This window comes from Pangasianodon hypophthalmus, chromosome 17 (genome assembly GCF_027358585.1).
Source record: "Pangasianodon hypophthalmus isolate fPanHyp1 chromosome 17, fPanHyp1.pri, whole genome shotgun sequence".
Taxonomy (NCBI): Eukaryota; Metazoa; Chordata; class Actinopteri; order Siluriformes; family Pangasiidae; genus Pangasianodon; species Pangasianodon hypophthalmus.
The window spans coordinates 1,605,588-1,626,054 of NC_069726.1; the positions used below are offsets into that span (position 1 = coordinate 1,605,588).

Genomic DNA, 20,467 nt, shown 5'->3' on the forward strand with positions numbered 1-20,467 from the left:
GAGAGAGAAAGAGGGAGTATTGATGACCAAGGAAGACCCAAAGCCTTTAAAGGAAGCTGTGTGGTTCCTGAAGACACAAGAACACACAACCGTTGCACCTTTCTCTCTCTCTCTCTCTCTCTCTCTCTTGTTCTCTCTTTCTCCTGTTCTCCTTCCCACAATCCCTCTTGCTTCGAACACACTGCTCTGACTCACACTGCAGGTGTGTTGGGGCAGTTGTATGAGCTCGACTCTTTTCACATCCACATCCAGCCTGAGGATGCAGGGTTGCCATAGCAACGGCTGAAGGAGAGGGAAGAGGGGATGATGGGCTGGGGTTGGGGTTGGGTAGGTGGTGAGGGGGGCAGACATGTTTTATGAACTGTGGTTCCACCGAGCGCCTGTAGCTCATAAATATTAGAGAGCAGAGCCACACACACACATACACACACACACACACACACATTCCTCTGATGGATCTATAAATATAGACAGACTCCAGAACGGCACAGGACAGAGGAGAACAGGGAAAAAGACACAGAAAAGAAATATGTGTTAAACATGTGACATCGTCCTCCATTTTGTGGACGAGTGTGCTAGTAAAGACAAGCTTTTCTCAGCGCACTTGATAATTATTTCTCTCCTTGTGCCTTCACCCCTGAAAGAAACAGCTGACGTGTGACACACTTTCCACTGATCGTTCTAAACCGCAGGCATAAAAAAAGCTCATGTTCTTTTAAGCTCTAAATGGACCTGGGTTCTCAAGCTGTTCTCACAATTTCATACTGGTAACGATCAGTAGGCAATTTGTATGAAAGGTCATGAATAGTCAAGGTTAGCACAGCAGAACGTGTGAAACTACACGTGACATTTACACATGTGGTTTTTAGGCACATTTCTCATGCACTGCCTGTGTTTTTACACATGCATATTCATTTTTCACTGCCTGTATTTTTATATTCACATGTAATTTTTATCACACGATTAATTGATTTTCACACGTAGATCATGTGCTTTCATTTCCCAGGTTCCATTGTGAGGTTTCCATGTGCAACTTCATGGCATAACTTGCTGAAATGCATCTTCACCCTTTGATCATATTTATAGCTTCTATATTTTCTTCACCATCATTTGTTTGGAACAAAATGAATCAATTTTAATCACTTAGGCTCATTACGATTCCTGTGAATGTTGTTTCTTCCAAGGATTCTTAGCTTCCTACATTAGTTTTATTTCTCGCTGATTTTTAAGATTTAATTATGTACTCAACTTGCACTGAATGTGGTACAGTTTGAAATCACACAGGTGAAAGAATCAGCAAGTTGGACCTTAAAAAGTACAACAAAATATTTCTATGTAGATGGTGATGTGATTTTTATTTTAGCTTCCAAAAGGTTTTCTACTTGGAAACCTCTCTGATCGATTCCTTAAGGGTTAAAGATTTATCCAGTGCTATCCATAGTAACTCATTTTATCAATTTAAAAAAATATATATATATTTTTGCTAATTTTATGTTGAATAAGTTAGTAGGAATAAGTTTTATTCATGTTCAAAAATGTGACTATATAAACTAAGCAATAAAGTAGAGATAAGATGCCACTTTGTTGATCCCAGGTGGGAAATTTAAATAATATAGCTTCATACACACTGTCACATCCAAATCCACCTCCAGGCCATAATCCACTCCAGTCCAGATGTTATCTTTCTCTCTCACTCACCTGCCTGATGAACTCACCTGCTTCCTGTTAACCCTAGTTTACTTCTGTCTATTTAAACCAGTTCACTCTGCACCTAGTTTTGAAAGGTTTTGCCATTGCAGTGTGTTTCTGAATGTTGATTTTAGCTTCCACTCTTCATTTTACTTTGGTTTTATTTTGCATTGCTTTTGGCTTGTTGCTTCTTCCTTGTCTGTTTTTGGCCATGAGTTTGTCTGCTGATTTTTTTCTATTGTTGATAGATTGCTAAAAAATTATACACCTAATGCAAATAATCAATGACAATACAATTATAAAACAAGCAAGATACATTTATAAAGATTATAAAGAAAGGGACAAGCAGATCTATACAGATAAACCGATCCTGACCATTGAGTATTGTTACCTTTGAGAGTGATATAAACATTAACAAATCAACAAAAATATTTCCTTTGTACATAAAAATAAGCAGGATTGCATCAGAATTGTGATATTTATTTATGCATTCATTCTTTTATTCATTTATTTAGCAGTTTTATTTGTAAGTTTTTATTTTTTTAATCCTGCAAGCAGAAAGTAAATGGCTGGGGTCATGTGACCAAAAATAGAGCTGTCCATATCAATCAAGACAGCCCATAATTTTGTCTGAGATTTTTTTTTCAGTGAGCATTTTACAAAACCAAAGACAAGATGATTATAAGAACAATTTCTCAAGCAGCCATTGTTGTAATATAAATGAAAAGAACTTATTAATTAAACCAATATGAAGTGATGAGATAATAGAGTCTTTCTCTTATGCTCCGAGGATGAAAGTGTCTCAGTGTGTCGTTTTTGGATGCTCTAAATCCTCCATGCTGTGGGTGGTACGGCTGGGTTGACAGCCTTGTTTCCGTGGTAACGGCAGCTGCATTGGGGCTTTTTCCTCCTTTAAAGGAAGCTGCCAATTTCGTGCAGGAGGGAGGGAGGAAGCTTGGGGGTTTGGGGAGGAGGGAGGTCCACACAGCAGATGGAGTCTTTTATTCCAGCAGAATAACTCCTTCTTTCTCTCTTTTTGCTATTTCATAAATGACATGAACGCCTTAGAACAAAGAAAAGCAACAAACACTGTGTGTGTGAGAGCACAAACAGTATGTGTGATGGTGTTATGATTCTTTAGCAAGAAAAGCCACACAAATGTCTGATTTCTAGGGAGGGAATGGTTTATTCGAAGCCCTTGAATTAAAAGTGTGTGTATATGTGATGTGAATTCAGAGCTGGTCAACACTTGGCCTTTGTCAAATGAATGATTCAGGAGGAACTGACCTTTTCATGATGAGATGACCACTGGCACATGGTGGAACCTGAAAAGAGCATCTGGCCTCTGTGTGTTTATTGACCTATCTACATGGCCACCGTCACCAATCATTGTTTACTCTGGTCAATTAACTCTGCCTGGCAACAAAAGCGACATCAGAGCGAGAAACAAAGGAATGTTGAGTCTTTAGGAAGCCATGTGCTGTAGATCAGATGCCACAAAATCCTAGCAGATCGTAGCTTTTCTTATATAATAATTTCACTGAGAGTGACCATTTCTCCTGTGTGACCTGTATTCATAATATCATTATAATTGTTTCATTCTTTGTAAGTTGGTAATGATTCATTGTAAGTATTTTTTTTATATAAATAAAGCTTATAAATCTCTATAAAAATAAAGTTCTATAAATAATTATAAAGCAACTACAATATTTATTAACGAATATAAAAAACATTTAAAATCATTGACTGCTTCCAGCAAAGTGAATATGTTAAATTATTCCTCAATACACCTCAGCGCTGTTAAACTCTTGATTCTGATTGGTCAGAAGGTGTTGATTAATTTTCTAGAACGGCAGCTCTGACAGTAGTGCAGCTGCAAATCACAGGTTTATATTAAATGTGCTTGTTCTAATACGTTATGGTTTCTATAGAAACAGCTCATTCATGGTGGACACTCCACATAAATATATAACAAACGGATCGAGTTTTCTCCAGGGTAAGATGATTATTTAACATTTATGGAAGTCGTCTCCAGTGTCCGCGCTGTCAGCTAGCTATTTATTACTATATATTTTTTTCTTTATAAAATAAACCTGATTTCATGCAAGATATTTGAATTTTTTTAAACAAGCATATTTAATAACTTTTACCTCCACTTCCTTTCAACCCTAACCTTAATCTTAGTACCTTTTCATATGAATTCTTAAGGATTTGAAAGGGTGAGACTATTTTCTTTTAAATAACTCCATGATTCCTGAGGCTACCAGAGCAGACATGTCTGGCTCGCTGTGTGGTTTGAAGATGTTTAAGACAGGAGTTTTTTTTTTTTTATAAAGCCTGATTGTCCTCCCTCTATGGATTAGGCTGATTAGTGAAACCCCTGACCCCTAAAGAATTCTGCAATCAGTGGCTTCTCTTGAAACAGCTTCTGGCTGGAGGAGAAGATCCCATGATGCTTTTCTTCTCTTAGTCTCTCTACTCTTCTGTGCTTCATGACAACACAGCCTGAGTGGCTTCTCTACGTTTCTGAGCCTCATCTAATTCCATTTCAGTTCATTTCATTAGCAGGTTACAATTCTAACCTTGTGAAAACACTCTCAAATGTTTATAACCCTATGCATGCTGGAGTGTCATGCTCATTTAGTTCTTCACCTGCTTACACAGATAGACGTGGATGCTGCTGTATCAGAAAATAGCCTCCTTTCCTCTCGTCACCTAGGCAACCGTTGCAGATGCTTGAGATGTCGGCCATTTTGTCAACTCCTGTCTCTGCAGGTCCACAGAGCCGGTGTAATGAAATGGAGGCTTATTCAGGTCAATCTCACACTGGACTATTAGATTTCAGATTATCTGAGTATTGTATTCACTGATTATATACGTGACGTTGTAGGAATTTCTTGATTTAGCTGAGGAAATTGGATATTTTTTTGGATCGGATCATTATATGACTCATAATGACATGAGTCAGTGTGTGTTTCTGGCAAACAGAGCCAAGGAAGAGGGTTTGGATCCACTGGATGCAAATCTGTTGTAAAGGGCATGCTTCATGGTCTGTGTTAATTTTAATAAAATCTTTTTTGGATCAGTGAGCAAACATGCTATAAAGATTCATTATTTATTTGTTGGTGCTACAACATTCAGCATTAACAGATTTTTTTTTTCATTGCTCATGGTTTAGTGTGTATCAGTATCAGTCAAAAAAGCAGACACACTTTATTCAGTTAATGTTTCTTCACTGTTTAGATCTGTCAAATTATATACTGAAACAATTAAGAAATAAAACACAACACAGCATGATGTTATAGAAAAACAATCAACTCTTAGGCTGATTATTTTCCAAAAACAGCATGCCTTGAAGTGTTTTATTCCTTTTGTACTGCAGCAGTTTGCCAACACTAAAGTTTTATTAATTAAAATATGACACATTATACTTTTTATCCATTTATAGTTACATTTAACTATAACTTGATTCATTTATAGTTAAATGAAACATCCATGAAGACAAACATGTGTCTGTCTTTTCTCTTTTGACGTTAATAAAAAAAAAACTCCTCAGTCAGAAAACTTAGATTTTCAGCTTTACCTCTGACTGTTACAAAGCACTGACACTGGAGACTCCTTCCATAAATCTTAAATAAGCATCTCCTTAATATTAATATTAAAATAAAATTAATGTTAATATTGTTATGGCAGTATAAATATATAGAGTAGTATTATATTATTATGTTAATATATTAATGTTACTTTACATTGCAGTTAAATCAGAATGAAGTCATAAAGCGATTACAAACCACACTCAGTGACAGACCGGGTTGTGAGTTCTGACAAACTTTTATTTGAAATGTAAGTGTCCCATTAATAAACAAGAACATAAACAAAATCAACAGCCATATAAATATCTGCATATAAAATAAAAGCAGGACATGAAGCGCTAAGTGGTTAAAAAAGAAAGTTATCACATTTGAATACAGAAAGGTATTCAAGCAGCAGACAGACATTTATCTTTTATATTATATTTAGAGTTAAACAGACAGGAATAGCCATTCCGGTAGCATTAACAGCTTACTGTAATTACAAACACAGAAGACTATAGAGCGATGTCATGGGAAGGGCACGCTAAAAACACATTACCTTTTTTTTTTTTTTTTTTTTAGCTTGGAAGAAATAAAGTGAAAGAGAAGGAAAAAACACAAAAATATGCACATTTTTTTTTAAATTTCACAAGGCCTAAGCTACGATTGCGTTTTCTTCATAGACTGCAAGGTTGTATTTACAGTTTGGTTAGTAAGTGAGTTTGAAGCTTTTTTGTATCTAAAGCACTACACTTGTTTTTTTTTTAGGTTTTGTTTTTGTTTTTTTTTATATTTTTTCTAAAAAATACTGAAACATTCCTGTGCTAGCCTGATGTTTGTGGCTCTCGTTTGTACAGACAGGTTACATGTCTTATTTACACGGTGGTTTCAGATTGTACAGAATGCAGGAAAGTAATAAAGTCGAATTTGGGAGTTGGCTGAGAATGGAGTGGCATACACTCAAGGTCTTACCAATTGGGGGAAAAAATATTTAGAGAAATTGTCACAGAATAAAATTGGCAATGTTTACCACATCAAATATCTCCTTCATATCTCCATCAATCCAGTAATTATTATTTATTTGTCCAAATCTTTGAGGTTTCTCATCCCACAACTCAATCGGCTTTAACCTAACAACTTTGGATGATCATACTCGACCAAAATGCGCTAACACAGACCAAAGGCTCAGGAAACATCTACTATATCCAAGGCTTAGAAAACACTTCATTTAATGCAGGTCGCTAGGAGTGATATACGGCTATATGGAGTTGGTGGGTGTTTAAATAATAACATTATATATCATTATATATCATTAAGCTAGCATTGTTTTAGTAGCGCTAAACAACTTTATTGAGACTGAATCCAATCTTACGTTTGTTTTTTTCCTACAATACAAACAGTCCAACTTTTCAGTTGCTGGTGTTTTTATGAGGAAAATGCCTTCTCTTACTGTAAACACATTTAACTTCATACTTTTACTCATCTTTTCCACACTGCATAGTTCTTTTTCAATACTATGGTTAAAAAGTGGACCATGCAAGAATAAAACTAAAATCTTTTTCCAGGGCTATGGCACATCCTCAAAAAAAAAAAAAAACCCATACACCACACATTTCATTTTCATTCTTGTCACAACAAGTAGCAACTATTTGCGTTATAAAGAACACAAAAAAATTGTAACATGACAAACAGTGTGTATTTTTCAGCAGTGCTATTAAACAGGATTACAGAAGAGACTTTTTTTGTCTACATGACTACACATCTCATCCTGTTCAGTTCGTATTGATGTTCCTGTTTTTACACTAGTGTACAAAATCTACCACAAAAAAAGAGCAGGGAATTTCTTGCATCGTGTCTAAGAGCTAAACCATTCGAAACTGAAATTTAGTCTCAGCACTAAAGAAATTTCTGGTTATTAAATATTCTAGTTTAACATGCGCAGAAGAGAAATGCTTAGATTGGAGCAGTAGAGCGTCACTGCTAATCTAATCTAATGCTGTCTTACTGTCTTACTTCTTGTCCTTCTTGGTGACCTTCTTCTTGCTGGCCGGGGTCGGGGCAGCCTTGGGGACGTCGGCACTAGGTGCGGCCTGGGGCGGGGCCTGAGGAGGTGGCAGAGCCTGTTGAGGCATCTGCTGCTGGGGGTTAGCCGTTAGCGTAGCGGTGCTGCCTGGTATGTAAACGTTCTGACGGTAGTCTGGGACGTACTGAGCATTGTAGCGAGGACCGAGAGTCGCTGTGGCTTCACTCACTTCTAAAGCAATGGGGAGAGACATGGGGAGAAAGGAGAGAGATGTAAAGGATAGAGAGAAGTAGAAAAGAATTCAGAGGAGTAGAAGGAGTAGACAGAGGTATAAAAGGGTAAGACAAAAGAAAGAATTGTTATAGTGTCAGTTTGCTAAGTTTATTAGCATGACTATTATATGTCATACAAGTTTAGTAAGGAAACAAAAATGTGTTGTGATGTTATTGGAAAATATTCAAAAAACAGAGTGGTGTGATAAAATTCTCTTTTTTGTTGAAACCCCAAACTTGATTATTTTTCTCTAAGAGCAAGTTGCCAAGTGTTTTATTCCTCTTGTACAACAGCAATTTATCAATTATCTGTTCATTAAAAAGCAATACACATTCTTATATCCATTTATACTTACATTTAATGTTACAGGAATGTTCACAAAACAAGTTCTCATTTACATTATAGCAGCTATAAGCAGTCGTTCCTTCACTAGACTCTCTTTTTGCTCTCTCTTTTGAAGTCAGTAAGACAAAAAACTTGCAACTTGTCACATTACCGAGAAACCGCAAAGAAGCATAAACTCCTCAGTCCTGAAGATGATGGAAAACTCAACAACTGAAGTTACAGCTTTAGCTCTGACTGTTACAAAGTGCTGACAGTGGACACTCCTTCCATAAATGCTACATAAACATCTTCTTACAGAAAATTTCACCATATCAACAATTATACCCATTTTCTTAAAAAAATGGAGCATCTGTCATGAACGAGCTGTTGCTATATAAAAAATAATGGATTAGAACGAGTGCATTATTGTAACCTACTTATTGTGCACTATTGTGAGAGTTGCTGTTAAAAATAAAAAATTAATCAACACCTTCCGACCAATCAGAATTGAGAATTTAACAGTGATGTACTACATCTTAATGTAAGAGAGTTAAAAATTAATCAACACCTTCCGACCAATCAGAATTGAGAATTTAACAGTGATGTACTACATCTTAATTTAGAACAAACAGCATTTTCCTCATATGCACTAAAATAGCGTGGGTTGTTTGGCGCAGGAGACATAACTCACAGACTTCCAGCAACTAAAGCACTGCACTGCAGTCTGTGTGTGACCTGCTTTTGCCTTTCCCTCCCCCATGCATTATGCATGCTGTAACACACACTCGCAGACACACACTCATACTCTGCTTGGATCCTATCACGCATTTAATGGTGCATAAAAAGAAACCCACACTGGTATTGTCCACTCTTCTTGCAGAATTCATGTGGCGGGTGTTTGTGACTCACTGACACACCATCTTTGTCTCTGCAACTTGAATGCATTTGGTTTTTTTTTTACCATGTAGATTGTTAGAGATTTTACTAAATGAATAGCAGCCAGAGTTGCTTTCTCAGTGAATAGTTATCCCCAGAGCTAATTCATCATAGTGCAGAAAGGAAATAATGATCAGCCAGAGTGATAAGGCAGTATGGCTTTCTCAGGCAGACTGCAGCTGTGTGACAGAGGAAGAAAGAGCCCTCTGTCTTTGTAAAGCTCCATCAGCCTTCACACAGCCAACTGGAAGCATCTCTCTGTCATTTTATCTCCTAAATCCAGCCTTGATGTTGACTCTGTTGAATTCTGGATTGAGATTGGTCAGAAGGTATTTATTACTTTTCTATTTCTAATACATTATCATTTCTATAGTAACAGCTCATTCACAAGGACTTGTGTACTGGACGCACCACATCAACGGATTAAAAAAATGTGTGTAATCATTTTGCTTTTCTTGGTAACATGACAAGCTATGCTTTTTTGGTCTTACTAACTTTAAGAGAGAGAAAAAAGAGAGTCTGGTGAGGGAAAGACTATATCTGCTATAACATACATAATATCAGGACCCAACTTGTTTCACAGACATTCCACAACATTAAATGTAACTATAAATGGATAAAAAATGACATTTCATTCTTTAGATAATAAGTAATGGTTGGCAAATTGCTGTAGTATAAGAGGAACTAAACATTTCAGGACATGCTCTTATAGGAAAATAATCATCTTCATGGTGTTAACATTAACTCTGCTTAATCACACCACCATCTTGTTGATTATTTACCTATAACACCTCAAAATGGAGTGGTTTATTCCTTGCAAACTGTAGCTGTTGTGCATATTAGAGGTCAGAACATGTTCTGTTTTCCTCTGTTCTATGTAAAATCCAGTGGCATTTATAGGTTTTTAGACCATACATGGTGGCATCACATAATTATTTATAGGACAAAGTTACATTTGTAAAATATTTGATTTGGTCCGTGGTGCAAAATAAACAGCCGCATAATGAATTTATTGTATTTGCTTCACATTCCCTCTACAGTACTTGCTATAATAAAATTTTAATTAAGTCTCTAATCTCTCACATCTCTCTTAAGAGAATTAAATGGACTAGCAAAGTGATGGAGGGATTAAAAAACAGAAGAGAATGGACTGAAGCTCACCGTTCGCAGCAGCCATCAGAGCCTGGAGCTGTTCCGCCTCAGTGGGGGGGTTCGGCCACGGTCCTGTTCCCACTACTGCACCGGCACCAGCCTCTTCAGGACGAACTCCAGCTCTGAACAACACACAGGGGTGTTTAGTGTCTCACGCTTACACTCACACAAAGATACACACACACACACACACACACACACACACACACATGCTCGCCTGTCCTTGGCATGAACACGCCGGGCTGATGAGCTGAGGCGGCCATTTTGTGCTAGAACCAAAAGCAGCACACGGGTAATGGAGGCTGCAGTTGAAGTGAGCAAAGGCAGCCGTAATGTAATCAAACAGGCAAACAGGTCAGTGCACGCACACACACACACACACACACACACACACATGGAAACACACACTGATTTTCTGTTCTTGCTTATGTAGTGTATATGTTCAGTTTGGGATCAACAATCAGCTTTTTTTCAAGATTCAAATCTTAACACTGAACCTTATGATTTTAATATGCACATCTTTGAACCTGTCTCTTTATACCACAGTACTGTTGATTAATTTACTACAACAGCAGCTCTGACAATAGTGGCAGCTAAAATTCAAATCACAGCTTTATATTAATGCACAGGTTCTAATACATTATCATTTTTATAGTAACAACTCATTCACAAAGACTTGTACAGTCAAAAAATGTCCATAATCATTGATATGATGCAGTTTCCTGTAAATTTATCATTTACGGAAGGAGTCTCCAGTGTCAGCGATGTGTAACAGTCAGAAGTAAGGCTGTAACTTTTCTGACAACTTCAGCACAGAGAATTTTATGCTTTGTGGTTTTTCGGTAACACGACAAACTGCGTTTTTGTTTTTCATTAGAGGAAAAAAAGAGAGGCTGGTGAGGGAATAATGGTTTATAGCACCTATAGCTGCTTTAAGTGATCTCGTAGCAAATAACTTCTCTGGTTGATGTTCCACAATATTAAATTTAATTATGAATGGATAAAAAGTACAACATGTCATTCATTAATAAATCAAAATATTGTAATTATTTCCAAACTGCTGTGGTATAAGAGGAATAAAAAGCTTCAGGATGTGTTGTTATAGTGTAGAAAAATAATCAACAAACAAATTAGTTGATTATTTTCCTATAACAGCACGTCCTAAACTGTTTTATTCCTTACTTAATGTTTAACACAATTTTACAGTTAATCTGATGATGTGTCTTTACTGCTGTGTCTTTACCCACATAAACACACAAAATTGAAATCAAGAACAGGACAACAGAAATATTTGCTATGCTACGAAGACAGACTACACACAATTCTTCTTAGGAAGCCAAAGCAAACCCATTCCAAAAAGACAAAAGAAATGGCACTTAACTAGGCAACACTACACACAGTGCCACATTAAACCTACAGAGCAAGATGCAACACACAGTCTCCAGCAATACACACACGTCCAAAAGTCCTGAGGTCTGTGATAATGAAGCGATAGGTCACGCCTTTGGTATGCACAGACCCTCAATGACAGGATGATTGGACAGCGTGTAGTTCGGAGCTGGAAGACACACTGAGCAGCTCTAAAAGAACTTGACAAAACTACACGGCTCCCCACGTGAAGCCGAGCTGCAGCACACACTACTGTCCTCTTCCACCTCCTGCACTCTACCTGGACTTCTCGTATGGAGTCCACCTCTGCTGCAGGGTGTGGAACCTGTGCTGGCTGGAACACAGGGATAGTAGCAATGCGCCTGTCACTCATTTAGCCACATGCCAATTAGCATGAGACCAATATCTACAGCCGTTTATGTTAGGAAATGAGTTTTCTAAAGCGACTTAAAATTGATATAAGATACAAGGATTAACGTCAATGTAACGGTCAACTGGCACAGACTTAGAAAAAAGGTTTCTTTCTTTGGTTTGGAGAAACTCTATTAAGAACCATTCAAAAATATTCCAAATCAAACTACTTTAGATTGATGGAACCATTCACCATCCAAGGAACAGCTGAGGAACCTTTTTTCTAGGGGTGCCTTAAAAAATCTTGACCTCTAATTGTCATTCACTGCCATTTTGAGTTCTGAGCTAGGTATAATGTGATCCCAGAGCTCTTTAGATTTTCTAAAGAATCATCTGCTTGAAATATTTACTAGGCAAATTTTTGACGTTATATTTAGATGTTTCACCAACCTAATCAAAATCGGTAGCCATCCTGTGATCACTCTTTAACCTCTTATACTATATAAAGTACTGATAAAGTCACTAATCTACTTACCCACTAGGTCCAGGCCTCTGGTTTGGAGGTAAGCGCCAGTCATTGTTCGGTGGCTTTTGCTGTAGAAAAAAAGAGAAACACTTGGGTTTACATTTGCTTTTAGAGTTAGAAATACTGGCGCCTAGTTCCCTCACAGTGTCTCTTCTGTGATGTTATAAAGGACTGAGCTTTCTGAAACAGGAAATTGAATTAATGAAGCCACAATACAGTTAGTCAGAGACCCACAAGTAGAGTGCAGGACAGGAAATGGATAGAGATGACGCCTAGCGAGATGAGGCAGCCAGTCCAATACAGAATACAGGATTGAATGTGTGAATAATTGAAATACCGATCATGTCTCTGAAACACATGAGTGCGTGTACGATATAGGAACACACAACGTGCCATTTGGAACAGTATAAGAGTTACTCTGTGCCTGTTAGAATGATGGCAGACCAAACTGCATGGACTTCCCATGAAAAAATTGCTTTTATGACTACATTTAGAAGTACTGTGATAGTTAATTGTATAATGTTGCAGCTATTATTAGGATATTTGCTGTTTTTAACCATAATATGCTCATCCTCATTTGAAGAGGATCAAGTATAGCATGTGTAATACCTCACTGATCGTCTAAACATTGGACAAGATTACAGGAAATGGGTCAGTTGACAATCAACCCCCTGCTCCCCTCCACCCCCACACATACACACAAAAACATACACACAGCTGACCGAACCTAAACACAAAATAGCCCTACTGCCTGGAAGATGATCATCCATATCTGCTGTTGTAGACAAAAATCACACAGCGTAAAAGATTTCTTTTGTCGTGAGTTGAGGTTGGTAAATCAATAATGCAACATGCTGCCATTCTTGGTGGCCAGTTTAGTGCCATTGAGACCAAAGATGGCCGACAACAATGGTCTAGCAGTGTGAAAATTTCTGAAAAAATCTGACTGTGTACTGCTACCATCCCTATCTAAAATCCACTAATAGGAGGATGACAGACTCACAGGCCAGCTACAAATACAAAGAAAGAAAGAAAAATGCTAATGAACAGAAAAAACATCAAGCTTTGAAGAAAGTTTGTGTTTATGTGAGTCCCTTTTCTGTTCATTACCCCAACTGAGGATGAAAGCAGGACATAGTAATTTATTTTACTTTGCAGTTTTGCCATTAGAGGATCTTCAGACATCTGTTTATAATCAGACATGGAGAATCAGACAGTCTGTTATTATTGTTGTTATTATTATTGGGATAATCTCATACATGGTCACTAACCAGTCAGTGACAGCATAATTTGCACAGCTATCTTTTTTAACACTACTTTGCACATTGCACACTATGTACGCTACCCACCCACATTTATGTATATTATGTGTATCTCTTGTGTATTTTGCATATTCATGAATATTGAATATTTTTTCCCTGTGTATATTTTGTATTTGCATGTGGATTTGTATATTTTATTTGTTAGATGTTATATGTTAATATATGTCCAGTAGTTGTTAGTGGAGCTACCACAAAAATTTCAGTGTGCAGTTTTCCTTGTTTCACCTGTGCAAATGACAAATAACTATGACTAAGCAAATGACTATGACTTTGACTTTACAATCAAAGAAAAATTTAAAATGACCAATGAGATCATTCAGGCTAAAACTGGCTTAAATTGGTGCTCAAAACTTCCTTAAATCTGGTTTGCTGAAATCTACCTATACATTCACCTGCAGCAAAGCTTTTTCCATATAGATTGGTCATCAAGGTTGGTTGAATGATCTAAACACAACATGAACCAGAATGACATCACTCTTTTCAAAAAGCAAAACAAAACAAAACAAATCAGTGGCTAATAGGAATATCATGATTGTAGTCATCGAACCTGAAACCTTGTGGAGGTAATAATCCCTACATACATTTTTTTTCTGTTTACACATGAATCTTCCCTGCTGTGGCAACATGTGAGAAATCAGAGTCTAACACTAGGAAGTCTTGTGGTGCTATCTCCCCTGAGGCCTAATTGAATATTCATACCCCCTGACGATGCTCTCACAAACCAAATAAAGCAACAGTTTCTAGAGTAACTCCTCATTTACATTCTCCGCCATGCTTCACATTTCATTTTCCTGATGTTTGGATGGTGTATCTACAGAATCCTCACCTTCACGAGTGAGCTACCGAACAGTTTCCGTGACAGGCTTGTGCTTATGGCACCATGTGGCGTCCGAACAAACACAAAGTCACTCTGGCTAGAGATGGTTGAGAAGCAGGGTGTGTACATAGGCTTATGAGGGTTCTGCGACGCCCCCACAACCTCTAGATACCTAATTGGGCCATTGGAGTTAATCTGCAGGTGGAGATCCTTTCGTTGGCGCTTAAATCCCAGTCTGTGCATGATGGAAGTCAGATGACCATGATGGTTCAACCATCGCAGTGCGATAAATATAATAGTGAGGAGAGAGACTGACATGATGCAGGATAAAGAAATTATGAGGTAGAGTGCTAAATCTGCTGAGTGATTCGTTTTTCTGTTTGGTAAGCTCCTGCGTTCAGAGGAAGTGTCTGTTGTTTTCTCAGCCAGAGTGATATTAACAGCAAGGGTGCTAGAGAGTACTGGTTTTCCATTGTCCTGTACTAACACAGTGATGCTGAATACGCTCTTATGTTCCTCCTGCACTAGTTTTCCGGCTACTCTCAGCTCTCCTGTATGGGCACCAATGTGAAACAGTGCTGCATCTGGACCAGTCAGACTGTAGAACAGCCAGGCATTGTGGCCGCTGTCTCCATCCACGCATGAGATCCGATTAACCAGGTGTCCAGGGTCAGCTGAGATGGGCACAAAAAACTGCAGTGTGCCATCAGGAGGAAGTGGAGGGTATAGAAGCTTTGGAATGTGGTCATTCTGATCAAGGATAAACACATGCACTGTGACATTAGATCTCCGAGCCGGGGAACCCTGATCACGAACCTGCACTACAATCTGAAACATGTTTATCTGTTCATAATCAAGAGCTCGCCTTGTATAAATCTGCCCTTTCTCTGGGTTTATGTACACATATGAAGACACGACGGATCCATGGATATCACTGTCCACAATGAAGTAAGACAGAGTGGAGTTCTCACCCACATCTGGGTCGATTGCAGACACGGCTAGAATCGGAGCATTTGGAGCATTGTTCTCAGGAATATCCACAGAGTAGGAGGGCTGTGAAAAGACCGGTGCATTGTCGTTAACATCTGAAAGACGAACCACAAAGGATTCCTGCGAGGAATGGGGTGGGGAACCGGAATCACTTGCTGTCACTGTGATGGTATATTCAGCCACGGTTTCCCTGTCCAAAAGCCCATCAGTCATTAGGGTGTAATGGCCTTCATATGAAGAAACAATCTTAAAAGGCAACCCAGATGGGATCTGAACACTTACTTCGCCATTTTTCCCAGCATCTGCATCCTTTATACTGAGGATGGCGATTACAGTGCCTGAGGTGACATCTTCACTCAGTACGTGTGAGACAGAATTAATGCTAATAACCGGAGTGTTGTCATTAACATCAATAATCTCCACTTTAATGTTACAGGAACCCTCCATGGCAGGACTGCCTCTATCTCTGGCCTGAACTGTGAAGTCATACATATGTGCTTGCTCATGATCTACTACACCTGTCACTCTGATCTCTCCACTGTCAGGATCTACAGAGAAAATTTGTAGAACATGACTAGAAGTGTATTTATCAAAGGAATAGTGGATTTCTCCATTCAGACCATGATCAGCGTCGAAAGCTGTGAGTGATGTTACTAACGTCCCAGCTGGAGAGTTTTCTAAAAGAGTGACCCTTTTCAGTGGCTTATCAAACTCTGGCGCGTTGTCATTGATGTCAAGGATGTTCACAAAAAGAAGAGTGGTTCCGCTTTTTTCCGGCTTTCCGCCGTCCACTGCAGTCAGGTTCAGACGGAACGCGCTGTGTTTTTCTCTGTCCAGCGGTTTGTTTAACACCAAAACTGGAAGTTTAGTGCCGTCACTTTTTGTTTCTACTCGTAAAATAAAATAATCATTTGAACTGAGGAGGTAAGAGCGCAGGGAATTGAGCCCCACGTCGGCGTCTCGCGCGCTCTCTAAACGGAAACCAGTTCCGGGTGCTGCGGCTTCGGAAATCTCCAGAGAGACGTTTTTAGTTTGGAAAACCGGCGCGTTGTCGTTCACGTCCACGACTTCGACTGTAACGTGATGCACTTCTAACGGTTTCTGGAGGAAAATCTGAGCGCGGATGTGACATGATGAACTTGATCCACATATGCACTCTCTGTCCACTTCCTGTCTGAGGACTAAAGCTCCACTTGCAGGATCTACATCAAAATATTTAACGTTAGATTCCGAGATGACGCGCAGCTCCCTGTGCATTATAGCCTGAAGGTCCATGATCAAATCCTTAGACATGTGTCCTACAACAGTCCCTGGTTTCGACTCTTCAGCCACAGAATAAAGCAGCTCTGAAGCCTCGATGTCGAGAATCAGATGCAGAGCTATCCAAATCCCAACACGCACTGATGTCCTTCTGTGCCTCACTCTGCAATCCATCACCACTCCAATCCTTTACCTCTATAAATACACAGTTAATTTAAATGTCCTGATTGTACAAGCCATTATTACGGTAAATAAATAAAGAGTTATGCATTTAGTTATTCTACACTGTAAACAAAATCTGACTGCGCTAAAAGCTCATCGTGGCCAACTTTCTGTTTGTGAAAGTGATACTTCAGTTCTTCAGAGTGACTAGCAGGTGGGGGTTGTGTTGCTATACAAAGAACTCGATTTCCTATTGGAGGAAAGTTACTTTTGTTTACAATCCGGCACAAAGAAGGGTACTACACAGGAACATCTGCCAGTCCCCGCTCATTCACGCGCGCGCGCGCACACACACACACACACACACACACGGACAGGGACACAGAGTGTGTGTGAGCGGCTGACACACGCCATAAGGTCAAGTAAGACATATTTTGCATTCCCAGAGTGTCACCTCACTACTGATCATCTCTGATTCACGTCAGCATGCATTTATTTGTGTACATAAGATTACGCCTTGAATAAAAAAAGTGAAGCGTTGAATTTGCTTCATTCTAACTCCTATATCATTCCTATGTTAATAAAATATGGTGCATCAACACAATTCTGGTAACATAAAAGTAAGTGATCAACATCAGACATTTTTTTGCTGATTTAAAGAAAGTCAAAACGAAAGGAGCTGTTCATCTGTGGTACTGAAACTGCATCTCTCTCTCTCTCTCTCTCTCTCTCTCTCTCTTTGTCACACACATACAGCTGTTACACCACAAGCAAGTACTCGGATTTAACTAAATAAAACAGTACTCGAAACAATTAACAGCCTACATTACACTGTAGCCTATCTGAAATACCGTTAAGGCAAACCGCATCTTTCCTCACCTGCTGACTCTCAAACGTCCACGTGCTGTCCGGAAGTGACGCATCGAGCACGCTCAGAGTGTTTGTAAAGTCTGTGGTGCTGCTGGGCTTAACGAGGGTGAAATCACTGAATTCGGACATTGGAGAGAGATAGGAGCCGAAGGACTGACTCTGAGACATCATGTCTCCTCCCAGCACCTCCACATATTTAATGGGTCCGTCAGTGTTGAGCTGGATCTGCAGGTTTCTGTTGGGGTTTTTATATTCACAATCGCTCCGTCTGATACAGCAACTCGAGCTGCCTCTACTGCTTCGAGCACATTTTACCAATAAGACCAAAAATGTCACCAAACACAGCAGTGAGACGGAGGCGAGAGAAATGATGAGATATAATGTGATTTTGCTACTTTTCTTATCAGGTTCTGTGTTTTTGTGTCTAAAGTCTGAGACTGGTTCATGAAAGCCGTCCTCTATCAGTATATCCACAGTGACTGTGGTGGACTGCACCGGTTCTCCGTTGTCCTTTATCTCTATGAGCAGTCTCTGAGAGGAGTCATCCTGCTCTGCAACAGAGCGCTTAGTCCTCACCTCTCCTGTGTGTAAAGTGACAGTGAAGAGAGACGCGTCCGTGGCCTCCGCTAGCCGATAGGAAATCCAGGCGTTATGGCCCGAGTCAGCGTCCACTGCTGTGACTTTAGTAACGAGGTGTCCTGCTTTAGCGGAGCGGGGCATCCTCTGATGAGACACAGAGCCCATGAGTGCGGAGGGGTAAATGACAGCGGGGGCGTTGTCGTTCTGGTCCACGATAAAAACATGAACCGTGGCGTTGCTGCTCAGAGACGGAGAGCCGTGATCTTTCGCTTGGACTTGGAGCTGAAACACTTTCATTTTCTCATAGTCAAATGAGTGCATGCTAAAAATGCTCCCATTGTCTGAGTTAATGTAGAAATAAGACGACAGTGGCATGTCCTGTGCTTTGGAGTCAATTATAGAATAAGATATTTTGGCATTTTCTCCGACATCAAGGTCCAAAGCTGAGACAGAACAAACAATCGACCCTGGGTTGTTGTTCTCTTTGACATACGCCTTATACGAGTTATCAGAAAAGTTTGGTGGATTATCATTAACATCAAGGATTTGAACGGAAATAGTTTTTTTGCTACTCAGCGAAGGAGAACCTGAATCAAACGCGGTGATTTCTACGATATACTCCGGGAATATTTCCCGATCTAAAATTCCGTTTGTCACTAAAGAATAATCATTGGAGAAAGTCGATTTCAGTATAAAAGGAATCTCGGGTTGAGTGTGTAAAATGACTTTTCCATTAACGCCAGAGTCAGGGTCGCGAGCGCTTATTAACGCTACAACGGTGCCGCTCGGTGCGTCCTCGCGCACTGGGCTCGGTTTGGACGTGAGCACGATTTGAGGAGGGTTGTCATTCACGTCTAAAACGTCTATATGAACATTGCAGTGGCCCTCCATTTCAGGGATCCCTTTATCTTTAGCAATGACTTCGATATTGTACGTCGGAGTGCTTTCGAAATCCAGCTGCCCGTTTAAAATGATTTCTCCCGTTTTTGGATCAATGTGGAACAATGCGCGCACTGCGTCGGGTGTGTGCTCTCCAAACGAATACTGTATTTCACCATTCGTGCCCTCGTCCAAATCTGTAGCATCAACTTTTAACACTGACGTCCCCAGACTGGAGTTTTCAGTAACGCTTACTTTATATACCGCCGTGTTAAATACGGGATTGTTGTCATTAATATCAAGGACTGTGATATTTATCCGAGAAGTGCCTGATTTGACCGGATTTCCACCATCCAGTGCAGTGAGCATCAGCTGATGAAAAGCCTTCTTCTCACGGTCAAGGGATTTCTCCAAAACCAGCTCGGGCACTTTACGGCCATCACCAAGATCCTTGACTTTCAAACTGAAGCATTCGTCTTTGCTCAGTGTGTACGATTTTAAGGAATTAGACCCTACATCTGGGTCTTGTGCACTTTCCAGAGGGAAGCGCATTCCAGGCACGGTGGACTCTGCGATTTTTAGCGCGCGCTCGGTTGACTGAAAATGAGGATAATTGTCATTTATATCCTGTATTTCAACATCTATTCTGTAAAGCTGGAGAGGATCCTCGATTATGACTTGAACTGGCAGCAGACAGTTTGCGTTCTGTCCACAAAGGCTCTCTCTGTCGATCCTTTCATCAACCACCATCTCCCCTTTTCCTAAATTCACACTGAAATACTGCTTACCTGATTCGGAGGCTATTCGCAATTTACGATCATAAAGCTCGGATATTTTCAAGCCTAGATCTTTAGCGATATTTCCGACAACGGAGCCCACGTTCAATTCCTCGGGGACTGAATAGCGAGTCTGGCCTTGTGCGTTATTCCACAAAAGAAGAAAGAGAAACAACCAGAATAAAAGGCACCTCCAGCCCCCAAACCACGTCCTCTTTGTCATTGTGGTAGAAAATCTAGACGAATCACCACATCGATGGAAAATGTAAAATCCCCGAAAAATGTAGCTTAACTTCTCGATTTCGTTCCCTTCGTTTATTGTAATCCATTTTTATTAGTAAGAGGAGGAGAGCATCATGGTCTGTACTGGCTCTGCGCATTGTGCGATTCCCTGCGATGGGGGAGGGAGTGGATCTCTTTGTACAGTCCTGCAGATTATTGGAGCTCTGACGTCCAATAACAAAATGGCTGCCTCTTAAAGACACACACACACACACACACATATGCACATGCTCTCATGTCATTAAAATCAATCAAATTTACAATAAAAATCGTAATTATATTTTTCCAGTCAATA

General features: G+C 39.6%; 2 protein-coding genes across 47 annotated transcripts in view; both read right to left on the minus strand.

The window, feature by feature from the left end:
• Positions 1-5,501: 5,501 nt before the first annotated feature.
• Positions 5,502-20,467, minus strand: part of LOC113524163 (protocadherin alpha-C2-like) — a 230,910-nt gene continuing 215,944 nt past the window's right edge. For 25 of the 46 annotated variants that reach the window (XM_053241337.1, XM_053241320.1, XM_053241308.1 and 22 more), the window contains exons 2-5: positions 12,245-12,303; positions 11,639-11,692; positions 9,979-10,091; positions 5,502-7,515 (exon numbers count right to left, since the gene is read on the minus strand). In XM_053241337.1, the coding sequence (XP_053097312.1) occupies positions 7,271-7,515; positions 9,979-10,091; positions 11,639-11,692; positions 12,245-12,303 (471 nt within the window). In that variant the 3' untranslated portion in view covers positions 5,502-7,270. The other 21 variants (XM_053241331.1, XM_053241343.1, XM_053241341.1 and 18 more) reach the window with 7 other exon arrangements.
• LOC113524154 (protocadherin gamma-A10) overlaps positions 10,019-20,467 on the minus strand; it is a 101,031-nt gene continuing 90,582 nt past the window's right edge. The window contains exons 2-3 of the mRNA XM_034312629.2: positions 12,245-12,303; positions 10,019-10,091 (exon numbers count right to left, since the gene is read on the minus strand). The gene's annotated coding sequence lies outside the window, so the exon portion shown is untranslated. The remainder of the gene's footprint in view (positions 10,092-12,244; positions 12,304-20,467) is intronic.